This window comes from Copadichromis virginalis, linkage group LG16 (genome assembly GCF_057382275.1).
Source record: "Copadichromis virginalis isolate Kocher_CV1m ecotype Utaka linkage group LG16, C_Virginalis_male_GT1.1, whole genome shotgun sequence".
NCBI lineage: Eukaryota > Metazoa > Chordata > Actinopteri > Cichliformes > Cichlidae > Copadichromis > Copadichromis virginalis.
Window position 1 is genome coordinate 40,273,166 of NC_140633.1, and position 26,992 is coordinate 40,300,157.

General features: G+C 43.3%; 1 protein-coding gene and 1 long non-coding RNA gene across 14 annotated transcripts in view; one reads left to right on the forward strand and one right to left on the reverse strand.

Annotated features, from left to right (window-relative positions):
* The window catches only part of stxbp5l (syntaxin binding protein 5L), a 133,328-nt gene that overhangs the window by 41,292 nt on the left and 65,044 nt on the right, over window positions 1-26,992 (reverse strand). For all 12 annotated transcript variants that reach the window (XM_085434781.1, XM_085434784.1, XM_085434782.1 and 9 more), the window contains exons 5-8: window positions 20,703-20,837; window positions 12,913-12,976; window positions 8,487-8,570; window positions 6,031-6,154 (exon numbers count right to left, since the gene is read on the reverse strand). In XM_085434781.1, the coding sequence (XP_085290907.1) occupies window positions 6,031-6,154; window positions 8,487-8,570; window positions 12,913-12,976; window positions 20,703-20,837 (407 nt within the window). The remainder of the gene's footprint in view (window positions 1-6,030; window positions 6,155-8,486; window positions 8,571-12,912; window positions 12,977-20,702; window positions 20,838-26,992) is intronic.
* On the forward strand, window positions 233-8,248 carry LOC146691386 (uncharacterized). 2 transcript variants are annotated; one of them, XR_014915587.1, is made up of 3 exons: window positions 233-310; window positions 7,569-7,651; window positions 7,745-8,248. It is a non-coding gene; the product is annotated as an uncharacterized LOC146691386 (long non-coding RNA). The 2 variants fall into 2 exon arrangements; XR_014915588.1 differs by lacking the exon at window positions 233-310 and adding an exon at window positions 466-530.

Sequence of the window (26,992 nt, forward strand, 5' to 3'; positions counted from 1 at the left end):
TGCTTAAAACAGACAAAGTGTTGGCTGTAAAAAGTGAGAAACTTCTGATAGTTTAGTTAAAACACTACGCTGGCCAAAAAACTAAAACTTCTGGTTAATGGTGCTCTGCAACAGCCTGGCCTGCTGAGACCGGCTCCTTTAATTGGATACACCGTTAAGAAAATGGACGGATGGTTTCTGAACTATGCTCACCTATCCAGGTACAATGCTCATTACCTACATGTCACTGACACGGTTGTAGCTGAGAAACACAAAAGGCAAAGAAAGCCCCAGTTGTCACCGAGCTCTGCATCAAGCAACAGCTCAGCAGGTAAGTAAATGATGGAAAGCCAAACACACATGTAACATCTGTGGTTAAGTATTTAGAGCACTGTGCTAATCGCTAATTTAAATAAGCTAAAATTTGTGAGCATATTTGGCAGCTTCAGCAGTAAATTTTATAAATAAATAACAAGATGATGGATTTTTGCCCGACTGTGACGAAGTCGACTCAGCTGTGTGACAGAGGGAACAATGGCGAGTGATAACAGGTATGCAGAGGTTAGCCTGGAGTGTTAGAGGGGCAGTGTGACATGTTCAGGTTCAGACATGAACAGCAGTTTCATGCTTGGAAGAAGACAAACATCCATAATTCTCTACAAGAAGTCGATTCTGACATTTAAAAGATGTTCAAACTAAATACTGAATCAGAGTCATTCAGAGTCTTTGTATGGATCTGCATAGGCAGCATGCTAATGCTAATCTAGCCTAGAAGAAGCCAGCGGCTGCTTTTTAACTTTCTTTGTTGTCAGTTTGTGTTCAAATGCAAAACCTAAAAGAAAGACGTGTCCTCATTAGGAATTTGTGTCAGTGTGTGGGAACGTAGCCTTGGGTTTACAGAGTTAATTGATAATTATGAGATAATGAATTTCAGGTCATATTAACATGAAAGTAACAAGTTCTCTGATGGGTAATTAAGTAACATACTCCATTACCTCTAAGGAAAGTAACAAGTAATAAGTAATGCATTACAAATTATTAGTAACGTATTGTCATATTGAAGGAAAACAAACACATAATAAAATCAAACTGGTTTTGATTTCTGGAAGTAAAGTACGTTTCCTTACAGAGGTCACAGATAGGTGCTAACTAAGCTAATAGCGCTCTGCTAGTTTTGAGCTATTTCAAATCACTCAGCTGGACATGTTTGTGATATCGGAGCATTTTGGAGTATATTTAATCCAATTCTTTGATAACTAAGATGCTGCTCTGCTGTGAGCTCAGTGAAGTTTGTTGCTTACCACACACTCAGACTATGGACACACCATGTTAGTCACGTTAGCTAGCATTAGCTCAGTTAGCACTCCTTCCCCTCACCTAGCCTGCTACTAAAAGCCCGAGGTGCTGCAGTCGAGCCGTTTAAATGCTGAATTTTAAACCCTCACAGTTTTTAACTCATTTATTTATAACTAAAAATGTCCGACTATATCATTCTCAGCAAATAACATTTTAACTGTTTACTCTTCTTCAGCTTTATGTTCTTAGTTGACCTCTACTCATTTTCACTGGTGTCAAGCCAGCCTCCAATTCGAGACTTGCAGTCAAGCCAGCCTCCAGTTTGTTTTACGTTCCCTGTGTATTCAAAGTATTACGGGAATGGATGTGGAAACCGGATTTCAAAATAAAAGCCAACTTCGAGTGAATTAACAGATATGTTAAGAACATAATAACATATAATTTAGGCTTTTTTTTTTTTTTTTACAAACTCTAATGTTAGATCTATATGACACAGCCTTGTACCCTAATTGTGCCCTGTCACTATCAAGGCCATCTTATTTTGGATTTCAAAGTAAAAGCCCTGTGAATCTTCATTTTTGAACTACTCTTTCAATGACTTAATAATGCTCTTAAAAGCAAAAGTCGTATTTCCAAATACTATTTGAACTTTATATCAACACTTTCCAACCACAGTCTTTTTACAGTGATACCATATCAATATCAAGTCAGTCTGATTTTGCCTTTCATAGTAATGGCCCTTTGAAATTGTCCATAATTGACTTAATCTTCTAACGATTCAAAATGCTCTAAAATGAAAAATTCTTGTTTCCACAGGGTAATTCCACCTTAGATCAACAGTATACAGCCCCACAGTGATACCATATCAATATCAAGTCATTCTGATTATGCCTTCCAAAATAAAAGCCTTTTTAAATTGTCCATAATTGACCTAACTTTCAGTGATTTCAAAATGTTTTAAAATGGAAATTTCCTGTTTCCACAGGGTAATTCCACTCCAGATCAACAGTATACAACCTCACAATGTTACCATATCAATATCAAGACATTCTGATATTGCTTTAAAAAATAAAAGCATTTTCAAACTGCCCATATCTGAGTTGCTCCTGGAACAATTTCAAAATGCTCTAAAATGGCACATTCCTGTTTCCACAGGGTAATTCCACTTTAGATCAACAGTATACAGCCCCACAGTGATACCATATCAATATCAAGTCATTCTGATTTTGCTCTCAAAAATAAAAGCCTTTTCAAATTGTCCATAATTGACCTAACTTTCAGTGATTTCAAAATGCTCTAAAAAGGAAAATTCCTGTTTCCACAGGGTAATTCCACCTTAGATCAACAGTATACAGCCCCACAGTGATACCATATCAATATCAAAACATTCTGATTATGCCTTCCAAAATAAAAGCCTTTTTAAATTGTCCATAATTGACCTAACTTTCAGTGATTTCAAAATGCTCTAAAATGGAAATTTCCTGTTTCCACAGGGTAATTCCACTTTAGATCAACAGTATACAGCCCCACAGTGATACCATATCAATGTCAAGTCATTCTGATTTTGCCTTCCAAAGTAAAAGCCTTTTCAAATTGTCCACAATTGACCTAACTTTCAGTGATTTCAAAATGCTCTAAAATGGAAAATTCCTGTTTCCACAGGGTAATTCCACCTTAGATCAACAGTATACAGCCCCACAGTGATACCATATCAATATCAAGTCATTCTGATTATGCCTTCCAAAATAAAATACTTTTTAAATTGTCCATAATTGACCTAACTTTCAGTGATTTCAAAATGCTCTAAAATGGAAATTTCCTGTTTCCACAGGGTAATTCCACCTTAGATCAACAGTATACAGCCCCACAGTGATACCATATTAATATCAAGTCATTCTGATTTTGCCTTCCAAAATAAAAGACTTTTCAAATTGCCAAGATACGACCTACTCTTTTAAAGATTTCAAAATGCTCTAAAAGTGAAAATTGCTGTTTCCACAGGATAATTTCACTTTAGGTCAACAGTATACAACCTCACGATGTTACCATATCAATTTCAAGTAATTCTGATTATGCCTTCCAAAATAATGGCCTGTTGAAAATCCCCATAATTTACCTAACTTTCAGTGATTTCAGAATGCTCTAAAAAGGAAGATTTCAGTTTCCACAGGGTAATTCCACTTTAGATCAACAGTATACAACCTCACGATGTTACCATGTCAATTTCAAGTCAGTCTGATTTTGCTTTTCAAAATAAAAGCTTTTTCAATTTGCCCATATATGACTTACTCTTGGAGCGAATTCAAAATGCTCTAAGATGGAAAATTGCTGTTTCCACAGCATAATTCCACTTTAGATCAATAGTATCCAACCCCACAGTGATACCATATCAATATCAAATCAGTCTGATGTTGCCTTCCAAAATAAAAGACTTTTCAAATTGCCGATATACGACCTACTCTTTTAAAGAATTCAGAACGCTCTAAAAATGAAACTTGCTCTTTCCACAGGATGAATCCATGTTAGATCAAAAGTGTACATCCACACCATGGTACTACTTCAATTTCAAGTCATTCTGATTTTGCCTTCCAAAATAATGGCCTGTTGAAAATGCCAATAACTTACCTAACTTTCAGTGATTTCGGAATGCTCTAAAAAGGAAATTTTCTGTTTCCACAGAATAATTTCACTTTAAATCAACAGTATACAACCCCACAGAGATACGATGTTAAGATCAAGTCACTCTGATTTTGCCTTCCAAAATAAAAGTATTTTCAAATTGCCCGTAGACGACCTACTCTTTTAACGATTTCAAAATGCTCTTAAATTGAAAGATGCTGTTTCCACAGGATAATTCCACTTTAGATCAACAGTATCCAACCCGACAGTAAAACCATGTAAATTTCATGTTGGTCTGATTTCGCCTTTCAAATTAATGGCCCGTCGAATTTGTCCATATGTGATATACTCTTTCAATTATTTCAGAATGTTTTAAAAATGAAAATTGCTGTTTCAACACATATTGGGTTTTCATTTTGAAAAGCAAAATCAGACTCAATTGATTATGACAGAATTGAATCATAAAGATGATGTAAAAGGAAGCTGAAATTGCCACTAGGTTGTAATTGATAGTACGTTTATATTTTAAGTCTGTGGAAAGATGTCATGGTTGGTTTGCAAGCTGTTTTGTAATTTCTTTATTTAGAATGACATCTTTGTGGACAATTTGAAAAGGCTTTTACTTTGGAAGGCAAAATCAGAATGACTTGATATTGATATGGTATCACTGTGGGGCTGTATACTGTTGATCTAAGGTGGAATTACCCTGTGGAAACAGGAATTTTCCTTTTTAGAGCATTTTGAAATCACTGAAAGTTAGGTCAATTATGGACAATTTGAAAAGGCTTTTATTTTTGAGAGCAAAATCAGAATGACTTGATATTGATATGGTATCACTGTGGGGCTGTATACTGTTGATCTAAAGTGGAATTACCCTGTGGAAACAGGAATGTGCCATTTTAGAGCATTTTGAAATTGTTCCAGGAGCAACTCAGATATGGGCAGTTTGAAAATGCTTTTATTTTTTAAAGCAATATCAGAATGTTTTGATATTGATATGGTAACATCGTGAGGTTGTATACTGTTGATCTGGAGTGGAATTACCCTGTGGAAACAGGAAATTTCCATTTTAGAGCATTTTGAATCGTTAGAAGATTAAGTCAATTATGGACAATTTCAAAGGGCCATTACTATGAAAGGCAAAATCAGACTGACTTGATATTGATATGGTATCACTGTAAAAAGACTGTGGTTGGAAAGTGTTGATATAAAGTTCAAATAGTATTTGGAAATACGACTTTTGCTTTTAAGAGCATTATTAAGTCATTGAAAGAGTAGTTCAAAAATGAAGATTCACAGGGCTTTTACTTTGAAATCCAAAATAAGATGGCCTTGATAGTGACAGGGCACAATTAGGGTACAAGGCTGTGTCATATAGATCTAACATTAGAGTTTGTAAAAAAAAAAAAGCCTAAATTATATGTTATTATGTTCTTAACATATCTGTTAATTCACTCGAAGTTGGCTTTTATTTTGAAATCCGGTTTCCACATCCATTCCCGTAATACTTTGAATACACAGGGAACGTAAAACAAACTGGAGGCTGGCTTGACTGCAAGTCTCGAATTGGAGGCTGGCTTGACACCAGTTCATTTTCATGCCTCCCTTTCCTCTTCCTCCCGTTTTCGCCCTGAGTGACACTAAATATCTGACAAATAAACGATCTGCTGGAATTCAGCTGTGCCCCCCTCCCCGTCAGCCACATCCTGCCTGCTTTTTGCTTTGTGATTTTGCCTGAGATTACAGCTCACAGCAAGAAAACACAAATCTGACGAGTTCGGTCGGCCCTGCATGAGAGGAAGCCGTAGGGAGACACGGCAGAAGAGGAGGCAGATTTCACCGAGTGTGGAAATCAAAACGAAGCAGCAGCGAAACACCGCACATACGACAATCACTGCTGGATACAGCACAGTCTACCCTAAATGTGCAGGTAACCGAACATGAATGTTGGTGAATGAGACTGAACGGTGGCTGGTTACACTGAGAAAAGCAAAGACATAACCACGAGCTGCTCGGCAAATCAGATGACAGCATATGGTCCACAGAGGTTTGTTTACAGTCTATGATATTCAGATCTATACAAAGAGTATAGACCCAGGATTTGTCTCTGGGATTATGAGAGTGTGTGTGTCTCACCGTGAGGGAAGGTGACCTGGAATGGCTTGGTGGTGTTTCTGAGGTTCCACAGCGTCAGGCTGCCGTCCGAGTGACTGCACATGAACTGCTTCCCTTCGTGATGCCAGCTGACAGAGTGGATGGCCTGCACCGATCACACAGAGTCAGTGTTTCTCTCAAAGTCATAAAGCACTTCAAGTGAATCATTGTGTCATGCAGTGCCATGAGAAAGAAGCCTGATTGGGGAAGAGGAACCAGGAGTCCTGCAGCAGACCCCACACGACGCCGAGCTCGGCGAGCGGCTGAGACCAAAGTCCACCGAAGAACTGAAGCAAGTTCAAATGAACTGTAACAACCTACCGAACAGCCAAACCGAAACTGCACACAGGAGAAATTAAGCCGATTCAGAAGTGAAACGTGATGACACACGACACTGATTCTTACAGCATTTAGCTTTAGGCCAGATCTGGAATAAAACCTCGTTGGTATCGTTGTTGAATCCGTCCTCACGTAGTGTCAGTGCCCTGCTACGCTTCAAATGAAATATGAGACAAAGGACGAAGATAATAATCCTTCAAAACTGGTGAGCACATAACAAAGTGCTTCTCTCTGCGGATGGTAATTGACACTTTTGTCCAAATACAATGGAGAAAAATACAACTGACAAGATTGTTTCATACAAAGGCAGACCACATTTTCCCCGTGGAGCTCTATCAAACACACGCCTATTAAAAACACAACAATGATGTGCATCTGACAGCTTTGGTGTCCACACAGAAGAGCAAAAACGCTTCTGCAGCATGCGACACACGGTGATACGTATGTGATTCTACTCAGTGATGCCACAGCTACCACACCTTAGCTGTACAGGTAAAAAACGTCACGCAAGCCAAAACAGCAAAGTCGTTTTCCTGGTATCGCCCTGCGCTCAGCACGTCTGCCGCTGTTCTTCAGAAGACCTCGCTGGGTAATCTTTAGCTTCTTAAAAACATTATTCACAGTTATTCATGTCAAAGCCACAGAGGTCACGGCCCCGGGGAGCGTCAGCAGCAGAAAAACAGTCTGGATAATCCTGGAGAAGTTTGGCCTGACATTGTTCCAAATTAACCTTTTCTCATTCGCACACTGAAGCTTATTCAGGAGGCTTTTGTTAGAGCTGTGCACTCATCAGTCCTAACGTGGTCGTTATTGTGGTAATCACAGTAAACTGAATTTTCTCAGATGGCAGCAGAAAATGTTTAAAGCCGGGGGTAGGCTGCGTTTTTCCCCTCGTCATCAGACGGAGAAACATCTATAATAACCTTTCAGCGACTCGATGCTGGAACGAGGCTTTAGAAAAGGCAGCCAGCGATGGAGATCGATAGCAGGTCCTTTCACACCAGATAGGAGTTTATGAAGTGTTATAGAAGAAAAAGTGCATTTAACCACAGAGACACGGAGGCGCAGTAGGACTGGGTGTAAATACAGAGCAAAACCAAATGTCAGTATTATTTTTGGTGCATATGAAGAGCTGACAGCTTAAAGTTCGTACTTTTCTTTGTCCTTTAAATCACATTCAGATCCACAAAGGAAGCTCATGAGCGTGAGTGTTACTGTTCACAGGAGAAGGAGGACGTAAGAGGTGGCAGCAGATGTGCTGATGGTGCGTATGTTTGAAGACACACGAGTTAATGACCTGTTAATGAAAGACGTTTGAATATTACATGAAAATATAGTTTTGTGTGTAACTTTTCAGCGTGCACTGTGATGAAACGTTTTCTCCCTGGATGCTGAAAGCTGCAGCACCTTTGGCTGAGTACAGACCGTGTAACCTAACACACCTGTCTGACATGACGCGTTTACGCTCTGCTGGTCTCTGGGTGCCAGCGTTGTCGTCTGTTCCAGCTGACAGTGCTGTGCAAGCTGCCCGAGGCTGCCCGGACCGGCGTGAGCGTTCCCGGGTCCTCTAATGACTGCTTCTTCAAAGAGCAGTAATTGGTTTGGCAGGCAGCTTTTCATAACAAACACCTTGTTAAAAATGAGAAAAGTTGCTGCCGCTCTGAGATGAAAAGTGCACTCGACTTTGGTCAGCGAGGGTAACTTGAAGAGAGCGCTGAGAGTCAATGTTGAAGCACTTCCTGTTTCACCTGAAGAACCTGTAACACTTCAGTGTCACATGTTTTTATTCAGGTCTGTATGTAAAAAAGAAAAACTCGACATGTCTCTGCAGGGCTTTGATGTCATAAACAAGCTGAACGTTCCCACTCGTGCACCCCCCTCTGGGACTCATTTCCAATTTGTTTTTAAAGCAATTTGTTCTTCATTCCTCTCAATTTTGCCAGATTCTTGTACATATCCTGCCTCCTGCTGCTATAATCAGGCATCCGCACAGAGACAGCTAAAATGAAACTACAGTTTGATTATTAAACAAACAAACACAGAGGCCACAGCAGACGTAGAAAGAGGGCAGACAGAAAGGCTTCACCTATCAAACTCACCTCATCGTAGTAGATCCTGAAGTCAGCCTTCTTGCCCCGGAGGTCCCACTGCACGATCGTCCCGCTCTCAAACCCTATAAGCAGCTGCAGACACGAGGACAGAGGAGACTGTTCATAATAAAAACATGCACGAGGTCTGTGCTCAGTGTGATGATGATGATGATGATCGGCTATTTATGTTTTAACCATTATTTATTGACTCAGTGCCAGTCGAGTAAAACAGGACAGCAGCCTCCTCCTAACTTGTTACCCAGTGATTAAACTGGATTTTTTCACACTGAGCGGCTGATTGTGAGCAACCAGCTGGTTTCCCAGAGGCTGAGCGTGCAACACCTGCAGCTTGTGTGACCACAAGCTGATTGCACAGCTCACCTGGTGGGAGGACCACCAGCCTTCAGACTGACCGTCGTCACTGTCAGACAGAAGGTTTTAGCAGACAGACAGGTTGCCAACATGGTGAAATCAGCCCGAGTCAATCAGTGCTGATGAGTGTGAGTCATTGGCAAAGTGTCTGTTTGCAGTAGGAGACTGGACTCAGTCGCTGGTTGCATTCTGGATATAGTCCTGTACAAACACGGTTGCCAGGTGCTTGTGTTATTCTGCAGTCAGATTGTTTCCTGCAGCAACTATGTCACCATGTGAGGAAGGTTTGTTTCTGTGTCAAATCTATGAAGTTCTGGCTGATCTCTGAATGTAAGCAGGTAAATTGTAGGTGGACAGCAGCAGATTGGCCACACTTGATCCTCTGGTATCTAGGGCTGCCACGATTAGTCGACTAGTCACGATTACGTCGACTATCAAAATCGTCGACGACTAATTTAAAGGATAGCCGGAGGGTTAATAGTCGACGCGTCGTTTGAAACTTTGTAAGATCCTGAAAGACGCAGGAATGAGTAGCAGGATTTAAGAGTGTAATAACGGACTGAAACAGAAGATGGCAGCACTGCATGTTCAAGGATGCCAGCTGCCGTTAAATCCCGAAGAAGAAGAAACTGTGTCCCAGAATTCATAGCGCGACCCTGCTGCGTTTCCAACAATGGCGGCAGCTAGTTAGTTTTAATATTACTCTTATTATTCTTTCTGGGTCACAAAATAAACGTTTAACATATTTTCAGGCGAGAATGTAGCTGTGTAAACCTCAAATATCTGCTCAGTTTATCAGGACACCGCATATTTTCAAAAGCGCTCCGACGTTTTCGGAGACGTCTGTTACCCACTAGCTCGATAGCTAGCCGGGGGCAAGGTCACTAGCGCCGTGAGAACACCGGACTCCCCGCAAATCATTTTCAAACCCACCGCCGTCTTTCACTGCTCAGGTTAAACATGATATATGAGTCACTTAGATAACTTAAAAATGTTATTGTTTGGCTTTTTTCAGTGTTTTATTTGTTCCTGAGTAAATCGGTTTGGCTGAGATTAAAGTTATAGTTTTTACACAGCTGAATAAACGTCAAGCAGACAGCTGATTATCAGAAGTGTGAGATGCTCCAGAATTTACTCCGGTGTCCTGTTATATTTTAGATAGCAAGGAGTTTATTAAACTTCACCGAAACAATCTGCAGATTTCAGTAAAATTTGATAAACTATCATCTTGTCTTTATTTTTAGTTAGCACCTTAAACACTTAAAGCTGTAAGCTAATGATAGTTATATAAGAGCAGATGCTGCTGGTGCAATAAGCTGTAGTTTTACGTCTAATGGATGATGATCTGATTAGTCGACTATCAAAATAATCGTTTGTGGCAGCCGTAGTGGTATCACAAACTGATTGCATGTTACTGCAAACTTGCCATTCAGTCTTAGACTGATAGCAGACTGATAGCAAACTGTCTTATTCCCATTTTAGACGACAACATAAGCTGCAGATGGTGTTAGAGGTGCAGCCTCAGCTGTGTCACTGGCTCGGTTTGTCTCACAGTCCCATCACTGGCTGTCTAACACACACTGGGTAAAACAGGCTGTTTATCTGTGTCTCTACATGAACACAAATGCACACAAACACAGATTTACTGATTTACACACACTGAGAATAACACACACTCCTTCATGTACAAGGACAATTCGTTGCAGTCCTTACCATATCAGCTCTGATTTGTATAGAATACACTGGCACCATATAAAACAGGCTCCATAAACAAACAGCCCTGCATGCACCGGAGGAGAAAAAGCAACACTGCCACATACTACAACCCAGTTACACACAAATTCACAAACAGACGATAAAAGGGGAAGCAAAGCCGACCCAATCTGATCAGAGATCAGAGGAGAGCTGCTGCAGAAGCACAGCTTTAAAGACAGAGAGGAGGAAACAGCTCTCCTGCTGAGTGCAAAGACTGTGTGACACTGCACATCTGAAGAAGGGAAGCAGAGTGCAGGTGAGGGGGAAGCAAACCCGGTAAATTCTGCAGCTCTGAATACATTTTCAAGAGTGAGGACGCATGAAGGATCAACACTGTAGGATCTGCAGGCAGGTCTGCTGTGATGTGAATGAGACATATCAGTGACATCTCATTAACATAATAAATATCTATTAAGCATGAAGGCGGTGTTCATGCGGCTCTGTTGTTAATAGTTGTTAATCTGACTGCAGAATAACACAGTTTAAAGAGCACGTCGACAAACTGCAGTGAAATTACAGCCGTTTACTCCAGCAGAGATTTAATCAAAGGCAACAAAGCAAAACCTGAGAATAATCTTTTATGGGCTTTGGTGAAGAAAATTTAACTGCTTTTTAAACAATTTTTCTTTTCATTCATTTTTTGGGTTTTTATTTGATGTTTTTTGCAGCACGTTGAAAGAAACGGCTTAAACAAAACAAAATCTGTTCAAAACAGACCAAATAAAGAGCAGACGTTACATATACTACATATTTATAAGCTGAATAAGGGATGTTGCCACTGGAAACATTCATCATTAATTCAGTTTCTGCTTTGGTGGAACCAGCTCCCAGTCTGGATCCAGGAGACAGACACTATCTCTACTTTTAAGATTCAAACTTTCCTTTTTGCTAAAGCATATAGTTAGAGCTGGACCAGGTGACCTGAATCCTCCCTTAGCTACGCTGCAACAGGTGTAGGCTGCTGGGGGATTCCCATGATGCACTGGGAGTTTCTACTCCACTCACTATGTGTTAGCAGACCTCTCTGCACTGAATCATATCTGTTATTAATCTCTGTCTCTCTTCCACAGCATGTCTTTATCCTGTCTTCCTTCTCTCACACCAACCAATCACAGCAGATGGCCCCGCCCCTCCCTGAGCCTGGTTCTGCTGGAGGTTTCTTCCTGTTAAAAGGGAGTTTTTCCTTCCCACTGTCGCCAAAGTGCTGCTCATAGGGGCTCATATGATTGTTGTGTTTTGTCTGTATGTAGATGTCTGTGATTTGGTGTTATATAAATAACATTGTTCCAAACCTGTGTTAGTGATCAGTAATATAATAATAATGCTCTGTATTTCCTGCTGTATGTTAAACTTGTTGAACTGGATTTTTAAAGACTTCCAGTTGCGCAAAGTGATGCTGAGACTGATGTCATCTGAGGTCGTTTCACGATCATTTTTCTACAGAATGACATTTATCATCTCAAAGCTTTTATCCAGTTTGAAAGACTGACTGAGCGGAACAGGAAAGCGAGTCCTCCGGCTTCATGGTAGATGAGCCTGCATGAGCACTGACAGCAGAGAAGCTGGTGCATCAGTTGGCGACTAGCAAACTCACACTAACCTTTCAGTGACAATCACCATTACCAAGCACACGGAGGCTAGCTTAACTAACCTCAGCTACAGGACAGCAGCATTAGCGTGAGCTGAGAGAACTTGTCCCCTTTGCTTACGAAGGGTTAACTTTGTGCTGTTCAAGGAGAGGAGACGTCTCTAAACACACGGCCTTTGTTCTTGCTTGCAGTGAGCGACTGCAGTAGGTGACGGCAGCTGAAAATTCATGTCTCATTCTTTTGTCTTTAAAGCTTTTCAAGTCTGGTTTCATCCGAGGGCTACAGAATTCCACTGGCAAAAATCAATATGCCTCTCAATGACCTCTCTTTCTCTTTCTGCAACTTTTCCATCCAGCTTCTTTCTTCTTTGTTCGCGAGTAAAAAAAAGAAGCAAAACAAAGACGAGGGCACCAAGAGGAGCGACGCTGCACACAGGACGGCTCTTTTTCAGCGAGCACACAAAGACAGCCAAGGTGAGAGAGTGAAAGGTGAGCAATTAGAACAAAATAATGGCTGACAGGAAGAAAGGGTCAGGATCGAGGATGAAGATGGGGGGAGTGATGGGGGGGCGGGGATGACAGAAACACGGCAGAGGAAAAAGCTCAGATTTTACTGGAGGCACAAAGCGTGAAAAGGGAGGCAGCTTCAGTGCAGCAGACTGCTTCAGCACTGGCGCTCGAGGAGAATCATGAAGGTGATGCTTTGATGCGCCTACACACCTTTCCTTCATCCTTTGGGCTGTCACTCAAATGAACGACTGGTCCTGGGTGAGTTTTAGTTGATCTGTAATGAGAAGGAAAAATAACAGAGGTGAGGAAGACAAAGTGTAACGCTCTGAAACAATACTGCAACAAACGCTTTACTGCAGCCACGCACACGTACTCAGCATCACAGCCATGCTTTACGCTAACACGCCGCTTAGCTGTGTGACATCCGTCGGCACTGTGTGGAAGAGAAAGAACCCACTTGATGTATTCAAACTGCAGTCAGCAGGGAGCAACAACAAAGCCTTACATGTGGTATTTATTACATTTTTAAGGTGTTTCTGTTATAGCTGTAATTTTCTGGCCCCTAAACAAGCTGCCTGCTGCCAGCCACCATAATAGCACACAACACTGACATTTAGATATCAGGTACATCGTTTCTGTGGCGATGCAAAAATTACAGCCTGCAGAATAAAACACGCCGTAAAGGTGTCAAGCTAAACGCTCACATTAGGCTGTTTTTATGAATAATGTGAGGAAATGTGACATATGCATCATTTCAGTGTTTAAATAAAGTAAGGCACATAAAGTATACAGTCCTGTGCAAAAGTCTTGAGCCACCCTCCTTTCTTTATATTTTGGGAGATATGTGACTGAAACGTGCAAACATACATGGAAACACAGCATGTACGGCAAAAACAGAGTCTGTGCTGAAGAAGCACAGACTGAGCTCTCTGTCAGCTCTGTGAGGATCTTCAGGAACTGTTCTCCAGGCTTCCTGAAGGACAGTCAAAGCTCTTCCTCGGATGTTTCTGCCTTTGCTTGTGTTCTCTGTCAGGATGATCCCACACTGCTTCAGTGGAGCTGAGCTCTGAGGAGGCGCATCCATCACTGATGTGTGCTTTGTGTTTGGCATCACTATGATGCTGAAAAATGAAGCTGCTGCCAGTCAGATGTTTCCAGATGTTCCTGCGTGGTGGATCAGACTCTGTAATTCATCAGTTTAAGATCTCCAACAGCACTGACTGACCTGAAACCATGACACAGCCTCCACCGTGCTTCACAGATGGCTGCAGACGCTCACTGCTGGACCTCCTCCTGACCTCCTCGTACACACTGACCATGATGTGGATCCATCTCTCCATCACACCTGTTCCTCTGACCTTCAGTCCAGTTCTGGTGTCATTTTCAGCCTCAGCCTGTCCTCCTGTTTCCCTTCAGCCGTCCTTCACTGAATCTTCTCTGATGAGGCTTCAGTGAAGTGTGATCAGCTGAAGCTCCCGTGTCAGCTCCTGTGCTTCCTATTAACATGACTTTCAGATACCTTACGCTGTAGCATTAGCTACATGAACGAGAGGACTGAGTATGAGTGAAAACAGAAAGACCTGAACTTCTGCTCAACAGCACCTTAACAAGAAAGTCTGTCTCCTTGGACAGAAAAATATCTGGAGAAGTCGTGAGAGTTTTCCACAGGATGGTGTGATATAGTATATTATTGTTGAATGATTTATTCTTGCATGATGAGAGTTTGATGAGAGCTCCTTTAATTTAAAGTAAGTTGTTTGTGCCCTTGGAGCAGGCAGCTACAGCAGATCAGTGCTTGGTGATTCCTCGCAGCACAAACCTGCAGCACTAAAATAAAATGCATCGCTATTTTCCAAGAAATCCACAAGAGCTGCATGATCACCGGCAGATTCAGTTTAGCTGCCACAGTCAGGACACTGTAGCATTGTGCCTATAATCTGGCGAGCTGAGGCAAAGTGTGACTGATGGGCCCGTTTAGTTATGCCTGCTGCTGGAGAGCGATAAAAACATGAAACCAGAACACGCTCTCAATGCATCGCTGTTGCGTTAACAAACCAGGATATCAACCAACCATCTGCGACGCACAACACCTGCCCGGACACGTAAGTGCAGCACACAGGGTGAAAGCCAGGAGCTCGAATATATCGAATATACCCGGTGATGTAACCCGCCTGCTAACGTGGGACCCTGAACCCTCTGCACAGAGAAACAAACCTGTGCTTTTAGAACCAATCAGGACCGATCAACGATAAAACACGTCGGCGACAGAAAGTTCACAGCAGATATTGAATTTCTGATAAAGCAGAGATGAGTCAGGAAGCTTGTGATTGTGTGTGGAAGATCATTTCCTGTGGAAGCCTTTCACACCGTGGGGACACGTGTGAATCGGAGCCGAGTTACTGACTGATAACATTTCTCCGTCAAGGCCAGACTCTGAAAAGCAGCCCGAGTGAATCTGTGTTTGCCGATGCTTGGGATGAATATTTTCTGACAAGCTGTGAGGCTGAACTGTGTGACTTCTCAAAGTTAGAGACGGAAAGTAACTGCAGCGAGCAAGAAGACGCTTCACGCTGACGCATCAGCGAGCGTTTGTCTCTGCAGGCTGCTCACAGCTGGAATTATAGCCAGCGTGTCCACAAATGCTCATGAAATCATTTAATCAATGAATGTTTGAATCCCACCGCGCTGTCTGATATTCTAAGAGAAACAGAAGATCTGCTCATGTTTGACGTGTTTCTTTGATCCAGGTCATGAAGGTCATCTTGCAGTTGTTGCTCTCAGAGACTGTACGATGTTAGGATCCTTTTATTTCATGAAGAAATAACAGCGCTGCCAAGCAATCAAAGATAATCACATAAAGCTTCCTCTTAAATCCAATCTGATCTGAACAGACACACGAGCAGCTCATGGAGATTTTAACAATTAAAAGCGTCCTTACATTACAGCGCTTTGTTCTGCAGCCAGGCCACAGTAAGCTGGTCTTTTTATTATTCCCTGCACCGTTAATGTGCTTTTTAACTCTGCCTTTCTATTATTCATGCTGATTTTCTGCTTGGGCAAACCTCTGTGGTCATTATTCTCCAGATCTTTGAAGATAAGTTGGTGGTTTGTTGTGTGGTTTTAGGGCAGCGTTTCTAATTGCGTCTCTGCTCTTAGGTGAAATGCTGTTTGCAAATAAACAGATGAACACTTAAAGCCCCGTTAAAGGCAGGATGGTCCCAGTGCTCGTTAAGCAGTGATTTTACCAAATCTGGCGCCAAAAACAAATCGGCACTGCTTGTTGTTGATCTAAAATCAGACTGTTGTCCTGCCCGGTGAGCACGATTCACCAATAACTGCATATTCTGCATGAACTAAGAAAAAGCACATTTAGACTGGGAGGAAGAAAATGATATTACTGAAATATTTCGTAAGCATCAGAGAAGCACGAGCACCTTTTGGGATCACAAACACAAAGACACCTTAAGCTCCAGGGGCGCCATGACAACCAATCACGGCTAGAAAAGGATAGATAATCGATATGACAGACGAGAGGGGGCGAGGCAGGAAACGGCACGTCAGCTGCAGACACCGCTCTCGCCGTGTGTCGCATGCATTCACGTAATATGGCATGTGCTGAGGCTGTGTGACACACGTGAAACATGGCAACACAAACAGCAAAATGTGTTTGAGCTTGTTTTTCACTGCCTCTGGTTTTATGGTGTTTGACATTCTTAGAGACCATTCATGTCCATGCGGGATCTCTGGAGAGGAAACAGGAAGTCCAGCATCTGTCTGCTGTGAATGTCAGCAGAGTCGCCAGACTGACAGAGGAAGTGATGAAACAAAAGCTTTGACATAATTACTCGGTGACTGTAAGGCGTCCAGGCCCCACCCCTCCCTCACCATGCCTGAAGTACGGCTCTCGTGACAACGTTTCCAAAGTCTTTCTGTAACTACGCAGACGTTAACATGCCAGCTGAGGCTTTAACCTTATTCGATGTTAGAATTAGAAATGATAATATTTAAATCATCGGCTCAGTCTCAGAGTTACTGTGAAGGGCGGCATCACCCCCCAGTGATGCAATCACACATCCCACGGGCGAACAGTGGGACATCAGATTATGGCGGCGACCGCCAAGCACCGCTGTTATCACGCTCAGCGAGTTCAACAAGGCAAACCAATGGAACCGATCCAGACACTCATTTTGTCCTTTGGTGTCTGCATTAAAATTACTATTACAGATTTGATGTGTAATAGATTACTCTGGACAGGTGTAATCCTGTGGTGTAAACTACAGAGCAAAGACAGACTTTATTTGAGCAGAAGCTCATTCAGCTCGTTTTATTGGAGGATCTGAAAGGATGATAAATCCAAACAACAGTAAACATGAATGTATTTGTTCTGAGAAGAAAACGGTTTAAATAATCTCACGTGTTTGACTTTGTAGGGGGGGGTTTACAGTAAATTTCTTCAAGCGCTGAACGTTTCTTGACCTTCAGGCAGGTGTCTGTAGCTTTTATGACTTTATCCCTGCAGCGATTTAGACTCAGAGCTCTCTGAGTGGGCTTTCACCCGTCCACTCTGAAACGTGGCTGGGTGGGCTATGAACCAGCACGCTCTGCTCAATGTCCACGTGGAAGGTTTGGAGAAACATTGTTTGTTGACAGGCCACCTGCTGCTTGTGCTGCATGGATGTAGTGGGGAGCAGCTCAGAGTGCTGATGCACGTACGAAGTGCAGGATTTCCATGAGAAAGACAAACGCTGTTTAAAGTGGCCGTTCTTTACCAGCTGCACCAACGTAAGGCTCAGAACAGAAAAACCGTTCTGTGAGGTCGGAGGGCGTAAACATGTCAGCGCGGCCTTTTTACACACAGTATTTAATAAAGACGATGATCTTTTCATAACCCTCCCGCTGACGTATAGATTTCTCTAGCACGGAAGCATTTTTGCTCATTATTCATGCTGTGAAGAGGCCGTGAAACCGGGCGGTGGCTGGAAGCCAACTGTTTATTTTACAGTCCCAATAGCAGAAATAGGAAAACGTGCCGGTGTTTATTACAGCTGACACGAAGCCAGGCGCAAACATACTTCTGCTCATCGGAGGGCTCTGTGAGGAGTGAGCACTGGGCTGCTGTGTTTCTCCTCGCATCTCATTTCTATCTCTCATTTCAGAGCGAATCTCCTGAAGATGAAATTGTGCATTAAATATGTTGCAAACCCGTCTGAATATCAATGAGAGCCCGGCCCTCCTGTTTGGCTGCACTGGTCCCATTTGAATTGGTTTTTTTGCACACTGAACCAACCAAACGACTCGTGCAGTCATACGTCGACGCGATCCACACCCTCCTGTTTGCACGGTTAGGAGACTTCGCCCTCGCTCGCTAAATGTTGCACAAAGTCTCCTCTCATCCTTATTCATGCTTCGTGGAAATCCTCCCCAGATAAATAACACAAGTCCCCAGTCACCCCGGCTGTTGATGAGAAGAGATTCATTCTCGACTCGTTCATGAACCCTACTTCAGGAAGATAAAGAGTGCTGACGGTTAGGAAATACAGAATATATTACAGCGTCGTGTATAATACATGCCCGTTGTTGAGACTGTGGTACACTCTGCAGCTCAAGTCATAAAGGAAAGTTACCTATTCTTAAATGAGCCATTATCTACAGGCCATCTCTCCCTGATATTTAATTATAGAGGATCCAGCAGACATTTAGCTGCGTCAGCACGTTGAGGCACTTTTCTATAGAAGCATTAGAGATGTCACCGAGATCTACGATTCAATACCAGAACACTGAAAACGAGGCTGTTTCTATACTGCAGGTACTGTAGGCAGGTGTATGCACCAGGCTGCAACTGTTCCAGGAAGACGAGGAAGAAGAAAAACAAGACAAAGACGGAAACCACTGCACGTCCTACACTGGCCTCATAGCTCCGTCCTCACTAAAGGAAAATCCACAGAAGTCGACCGACGAAGGAGAAACGACCAACTCAATGAGCTTCTCATCCAAGTATTATCTTCTTATGTTATCCTGAAGTACACATGAGCTAATCTGAGAACGCTGGCTTGGCTGTAAGTGTGAAGTAGCGAGCGAATGCTTGTCCGGCCCTTTTCACTGCTGTGATTGGCTCCAGCTCAGCCGTGACTCTTAACTGCATAAGCAGAACAACAAACGGTCGGATTCGGCAACGTGACCCGCCTTAGTTGTTGGTGGCTCGCATGTTTTTGGCTGTTTAATTAACCAGATATGAACTTTTCCCGTGAACATGTACGATGTCAGAAAGCACTGAGGCGTAGCACAAAGTGCTCGTGTGAATGGGTGGAGGAAGCACGTTGAATACGGTGCTTTTAGAGCAGAAACACATCACATAAGAACTAGTTCATTTACCAGTCACACCCACTGCATTTAACATTCATCTTTCTTTGTTGTGGGAAACAAAACGCCCGTTCACATGACATGCTCACTCACACTGACAGCTCGCAGGCTGCAGGTGGCTGCAGTCCTCATTAACTGCAGCTAATTACACGACGTGTTTCATGTGCATCACAGTCGTAACGCATTCACATCGGTGTGTTTATCCATCATTATGTCACCTGGAAATCCTGAAGCACGAGCAGGTGAAGGTGGCTGCACGCTGCACGCTGTCTGTGCTGACGGTTAATCCACACAGAGTCATTCCAAACAAAACCAACCAATCCTGAGCCGCCTACGTCAGTAACGAGGTACACGTATCAAGGTGAAGGAGTAACGTAGCCTCAGCATGCTTTTCTAACCCTGATAAACTGGTAATATTTTAAGTCTTCAGTTAAACAAATATGACCGAGCCTGTGTTACTCTGACTGGACACACGGACGAGAAACAGCTGCTCTGAGCATGTTATCATGCAGCAGGTGTGACCACAGTCATGTGATCAAATCAGACCGTTGTCACGCTGCGGTCCACAGACTACTGCAAAATTAAAAACTCATCACAGAAGGACACGATCTACACGAGGTGTTCATGCATGCGGTCGCTTTCCTCCTGCGCTGAGACCAATTACAACAATATTTAAAAGGTGAATGTGATAAAGGACGTGTTGCGTGTGCACGCAGGGCAGCCTTACAGCCAGAGCAGGTCTTCATCGACAGCCAACGACCTTCCACATGAAACACTTTTCTTCTTCTATTTCACTGTAACAGTTCAAACTTCTCAGGTTCTTAAACGGATGCTGAGCTTGTCCTTGTTGACTTTGTCCTGAAGAATCAACAAACCAAACTTCCTGCTAAAATCCCAACCGCTGCCTCTGTGTGATGATTGGCAGACAGCACCTCCCACGCACGCACATCGTGTCGAGACTGCTCGCCGTAGTTTCAACTGTCACAAGGCAACAAGATGGCTCGGTATAAGAGCGACTTGTGACTGACACTGCAGCAGGGGACTTGTCAGGGTAACAGCAGAAGAGCAGCGCGTAGGTGGGTGACGCCGCGGAAAACAAACGGCCGTACAATGCAGCCGAGCAGCGTGTGCGTGCCTGATGGCGCCGAGCTGTCAGTCGGGGGCATGTGTCAGTTTCACAATAACCAAACACAAGAGCGTGCACATCGTGTTTCACTGAAGGAATCTAACGGTAACGTCTAACTCTTGACCCTTTGAAAGCCTGCTAGCAGTCAGCCTTGAAGCGCTTTTTCTTTCACGCCTGCTTGTAGAGCAAAATAACCGTGTTTGCAGGAAGTCTCTTCCTATACCGCCTCCCTCGGAAAAACAAACAAAATATTCCAATGGTGATCAAACTACGACTTTACAGATGTCAGAACCGCTCACAAAAGGCAGATGGAGGTCCTCAAATGCTGTCATTGGGGAGCGTTAAGGAAAGTCCAAAGGAGGAAAAGCTCAAGTCTGGTAGCTGCCGTGACAGTGCGACTCTTACGGCATGCATGGATCTAAGCATGCACGTTCAGAATAAACTCATCGTTTATCGTAAACCCACACCATCCTCACGATTTAGCACCGCTTCTGTTTCAGCCTCAGATACTCACAGTTCGATGGCCTTGTTCCACATGATGACGTATCCGGACAAAACGAAGGACTCGATGTTGACGATGTGTGTGTTCCCGCGCTCCGTCCCCACATACAGCCATTTACTCTGAAAGGGCAGGTGGCAAAATGTGATCCTGCAGAGAGAAGAAGGAAAACCGGCTGAGCGTCAGCCAAACAACGCTTTGTGCGTCTCTGGGTCAAACACATAACCACGCACGTCTCTGAGTGTTAGGACACTAATATACGCCTGGTGCTGCTTATGCTGATGTGCTTATATGTGTCCAACGTGTTGTCCATGTGAAACCTGCTCAAGACATCATTTTAAAGATATAAAGATAAGAAATGTCTTAAAAAGCAACGTAAGAGCAGGCGAGCCTGTGACGTGAGGTAATTACACTGAAGTCTTCTCTCTGGTGTTTTGTTGCCTGAGTGTAACTGATGCAGGAGTGTGTGTGTGCTGTATGTGACACCGTGTCACTGTCATTTTCTCCGTGATAAGCTCCCTTCTTCAGACGAGTCAGAGCCTGACTCATGCACGGACGTCACGGCCTGACTCATCCTTTGTCGAGGCTTAATTTAGAACTGTGTTGTTGCAGGATAGCACCTTTCACGCAGGTATGATTGCCCACATTTGCTCTTCCTGCCCTTTAATGATGCAATTCCTGCTTTTCTCATGTGAGAGGAACTTTTTCCCTCAGTCTGCAAGTCCGGCAGAAACACTCTACTTATGGTACTTCACAGAAACTCCCAGCAGTAAAAGCTTGATCTTTTTATGTCTTCTGTAACATTTCACACTGTTGATATTCGCTTCAAGCTTAGCCTGGTCCATTCCAGAAACACCCACCATCATTCTGCACAAAACTTTACATTTGATGTATGAATTACTGAAAACTGTCCCGTCTGCTAAGACAGACAGCGTGGAGAGAAGGGGATGCGGACCTAAACGCAGACAAACGGAGGCGGATGTTAACAAAAAGCGAGCCTTTATTTAGGGCTGCAGCAAACATTACAAAACAAAAGGCAGGAAGGGAACTACCAAAAGCTAAAGATGAAACCTGGAAACACGGCGGGAAGAACGGCAGAGGAAATGCAGACGATCCAGAAACAAACAGAGGAACAAACACACAGAGAGACAGCTGGGAGCGACCGCACAACGAGACCGGAGGAACGAAACCGACGACACTCACGTAGCGCACGAGACTGTCAAAGTAAAACAGGAAACACGAGGAGGAGGAGCACACAGACCGGAAACGCACATCTATGACACACAACACTGTGTCGCCTACAATCAGCAAACCTGTGTGAACGTGCGTCTCCTGGAAACAGCCGATAACAAATATTTCATCTTTTTTTTAACTGTTCAGAATTTAATGTTTGGAAAAAACATTTTTTATTATTACTTTGATGTTTCAGGTGTTTTTCACGACCACATAAACACTTACACTCCTGCTGAATAACACATGATGTTATTGCACAAGAAAATAACTGTGTGATGCGAGGCTGCTTCTTCACCGTCTGGTTTTGTGAGCAGAGAACAAAGACCAGAGCAGTAAGTCACTCTCATGCTGATCACTGTGGAGCGGATCAGCCCAACAGCCACCCAGCAAGGCAGAATTATTAGACAGAAGACAAATGAGAGGGCAGGCGATTCAATAAGGATTTAAGGGGCTCGAGGAGATGATGATATTCAAACTGGCCTGGGGAAAGGTGGGGTGTGCAGCAGCACGGGCAGCAGAGGATTACACAGGCGTCTATTCCCACAACAAGCATTTAGGCTTCAGACGTCCAATTTGTACATTTCCTTGTTTAAAGAAGCATTTTATTCATCGTTATTACTTCGAATGGATACACAAACATCCATCCAAGAGCACAAATTCTGAAAATTGTTGACATTAAATGTTTAAATTGCTGTATTTTAAGAACCAGACCTGGAGTTTCACAGCGAGTCGTGATAGCGTCCCTGTGGACACAGAGGAAGAAACTCCTTCTTTAGAAAAGCCTTTCAGCACTGAGTGCTTCAGTTTGAGATAATCGCTCGCATAAAAGACAAAGTGTGGAAGAAATGAGACGACCACAGGAAGTGGGAGGAGGCCCGTAGTGATGAATACAGATATATAAGGAAAATCAAAGCTTTTGTTTTAGCGGCACCATGCAGCATCATAATTATCGATCTGAATAAAGAAGAAAAGCATGACTTCAGCTGCTGGCAGAGCAGCAGCTCAAATAAATACTCCTAACGAAGGAAACGGATGCAGAGATTAATCAAATTGGTGACTTCATCTCAGGAACCAGTAACCTCGCCATCTGCTGTGCATGACCAGTGACCAGGACGTCAGGAATCCCACATTGACTTCCTGTATCAGCAATAGGGCTGCCACGATTAGTCGACTATTAAATCAGTCGTCGACTATCAAAATCGTCGACGACTAATTTAATAGTCGACGCGTCGTTTGAAACTTTGTAAGATCCTGAAAGACGCAGGAATAAGTAGCAGGATTTAAGAGTGTAATAACGGACTGAAACAGAAGATGGCAGCACTGCATGTACAAGGATGCCAGCTGCCGTTAAACCCCGAAGAAGAAGAAGCTGTGTCCCAGAATTCATAGCGCAGCCCAGCTCAGTTTCCAACAATGGCGGCAGCTGCTTAGTTTTAATATTACTCTTATTATTCTTTCTGGGTCACAAAATACACGTTTAACATATTTTCAGGCGAGAATGTAGCTGTGTAAACCTCAAATATCTGCTCAGTTTATCAAGACACCGCATATTTTCAAAAGCGCTCCGACGTTTTCGGAGACGTCTGTTACCCACTAGCTCGATAGCTAGCCGGGGGCTAGGCTAACTAGAGCCGTGAGAACACCGGACTCCCGGCAAATCGTTTTCAAACCCACCGCCGTCTTTCGCTACTCAGGTTAAACATGATATATGAGTCACTTAGAGAACTTAAAATGTTATTGTTTGTCTTTTTTTTAGTATTTTATTTGTTCCTGAGTAAATCAGTTTGTCTGAGATTAAAGTTATAGTTTTTACACAGCTGAATAAACGTCAAGCAGACAGCTGATTATCAGAAGTGTGAGATGCTCCAGAATTTACTCCGGTGTCCTGTTATATTTTAGATAGCAAGGAGTTTATTAAATTTTAATGAAATTTGCAGATTGTTTCGGTGAAGTTTAATAAACTATCATCTTGTCTTTATTTTTAGTTAGCACAGACCTTAAACACTTAAAGCTGTAAGCTAATGATAGTTATATAAGAGCAGATGCTGCTGGTGCAATAAGCTGTAGTTTTACGTCCAGTGGATGATGATCTGATTAGTCGACTAATCGCAAAAATAATCGGTGACCAGTCGACTATCAAAATAATCGTTTGTGGCGGCCCTAATCAGCAAACACTCGTATTATTATTTTACTACGACGGCCGACAGTCATCACAGAGCGGGTCTCTCTGCTGAGTCATGCGTTATGTGATGAGGTATTAGGACACTGACTGTCAGAGGTGCAGCCTGGAGACACAGAGCTAAATGGAAAGGCAGCGCCTGTGATGGATGATGCACGATGCCCTTTTCTCCTTTTGTCTTACAGCGTGACTCGCTGCTCTTCCGCTGAGCGGTTCTGCCTCCTACCTTATCGCACCGACAGGCAGGTGAGACGCTGCTGAAAGAGGGTTTCAACACCTTTGAATCAAAGCATTACTCCTAACATTTAGCTCAGAGCCTGTGTGGGCAGACTGGCTGTAGACTCTTATGCGATGACGCCAGCTGCAAAAATAGCTCAATCAGAGACTCCAAATGCGAGGATGGAATGATGTAAACATGATAAAATGATTAGAGTGGGTTAGATTACAGAAGCAGTGGCTTACAGTCAGCATCAGTGTAACCACAGCATCACTTTCTACATATTCAGCAGGCAGCAGCATCTCTCAGGCTGCAGGTAACATCCAGCCCCACCAACATCCATGAGCCTGATCTCATAAATAAACATAATAATGTTGAAGAACGCTTGTATATGTTCGGCCACAGCTACAAACAGGACGTGCAGAGTGAGTGTGCTGTGTTAACAGTGCAACATCACTCTGTAATAACACACGAGCACCTCCTCCCATGTCTGAGGCATCTAAGTGAAATCTGCTCACCTCCAGGCTCCTGCTTAAATAATCAGTTGTTAATATCTTTGCATTAAAACAAATACTTGTGTTGAGGCTCTGTTACAGGCACAAAGTCCTCTCCTGTCCTGTGTAACACACTGTTCACACTGCAGCGCTTCCTGGCTGTGTTATGATGTGCTGGCGACTCTGGCTCACAGCTCGTTGTTCTCCTGCTTCTTACGGGAAGTTTCAGCAGAGAGAAAACGGCCTCCATGACTCAGATGAAGCAAACAGAGTGAGTCTTACCTTCACTCGCCTGTATTAAGAGTGTAACCTGCCAGCAGCTGGATGAGAATGATGATTACATACAGTTACAGCGAGCACAGAGTTATGTTCACTAAATGTCCTCGCACAGAGAACAGGGAGGCTCGATGTTCAAAGCTATGAAAAGGAAACTTTTTCCTGCTGTAAATATTTAAGGACCTCATCTGTGGCATCGCACTCTCAACAGGCTCTGACCGTTTATCAATGTTTCTCCACTTGTTTAACGACTCAGACACCGTCAGAAACCACACAGAAGGTTACTGTGTGTATTTAAGCTGACGGAGCCAACGATCCTGACAGGACCGCAATATTATGTGTCTGGAATAAAGCATGCAGCAGCGGAGGTCCACCTACAGCGAGGACCAGAGATGGGCAGTAACGCTGTAATCCGATTACTTTTTTCAAGTTACGAGTAAAGTAAGGGATTACTATTGCAAAAACGGTAATTAGATCACTGTTACTTTCCCGTAGGAACGCTGCGTTACTGCGTTACTAAAACCGTGATTTTTTTGCGAGAATGTCTCACGACAGTGACGTAAGCGAGTGCGACGTTCGTGACAACAGCTGTGTGCAGATCAACAATGGATCATATATCGAGTCCAGAGAGAGTATGAGCGTGCAGCGTTTAAAGCGTGGAAGTACTGACCTTACTTTGAGTTTGATTCCATAAAAAGTGACAAAAACATTAGTGTCCGCTGTGCGTGGGAAGAAAACTTCTTTTTACAGTGAAAAAACCCCTAAACTTCCAACAAGCACCGAGTAGCTACGACGTAATGGGAAACTCACAGAGAAACTCGCGGATTCTTCCACTGACCGCGGCACACCTGCACCAGGGTAACCAGGGTGTAAATCGTGTTTTTAAAAAGTAACTAAGTAACTAAGTAATTACTTTTGAAAATAAGTAATCAGTAAAGTAACGGGATTACTTCTTTGGGGAAGTAATCAGTAATCAGTTACCGATTACTTTTTTCAAGTAACTTGACCAACACTGGCGTGGACACTGCAAACTTGAACACAGCAGCTGAGGTGCAGCAAAGGTTCATACTGATTCCTGCTCCCTTACAGCAGCAGCCTGCTCTTTCCCCCTGCAGACAGAAATGGCAGCCTGCAGGTATCAGAATAATCGAACGGTGCTACACTGAAGCGCCTGTGTCTGAACATGCTCGGCTAAGCCGCTCACAGCATTTTGCCCATTTGGGTCACTCAGAGGCAGCGTTTGCATCAACTGAGTGACCCTTTGAGGTTTTCCTGAGGAGGAAACTGGGGGAAAAGTTTTTAAAACCAAGCATCAGCATCCAGAGGCCATTGTTTGGCATTAATGTTTAATGGCAGAGAGCAGAAAATGTGCTGCTGATGGGAAAAAGCAAAGAGCCAATAGACAGAAGGGGCTGAAAAATGGAAAAACAAGCGAGCCGAGGATGGGAATCTCTTTCTCCATTCAGAAACCAACGAGCTGAGCCAGAAGTCAAGACACACAGAACACACTCAGCCTGCTTCAATGAACATAGGACTTGATCACATTTGTACCAGCTGGAGGAAACGTAGTCTGTACCAAGTAACGCCTGCTGGCTTTGACCTTCCTGCAGATAATCAGCCAGTATTGTCCAGTGTTGCAGGAGCTGCAGCTGGCGTCTCAGCCCTCTCTTTTCTGAGACTGGCACGAGGTGTCAAATATGGAAGCTGTACAGACACTGACACGCAATCAAGACATCGAGCAGGTACTGTTACACCCACATCACCCCCACCCCACCAGAACGATGACTTCTGAAACAGAAGAGGAGCAAAGACACCAGATTCAGCTCTCTGACTGCTGTTCGACCCAGGCCGTCATCAGCAATGTGTTTTTAAAGTGTTGCACAGGTGCAGAAGCCTGTTTGCTATA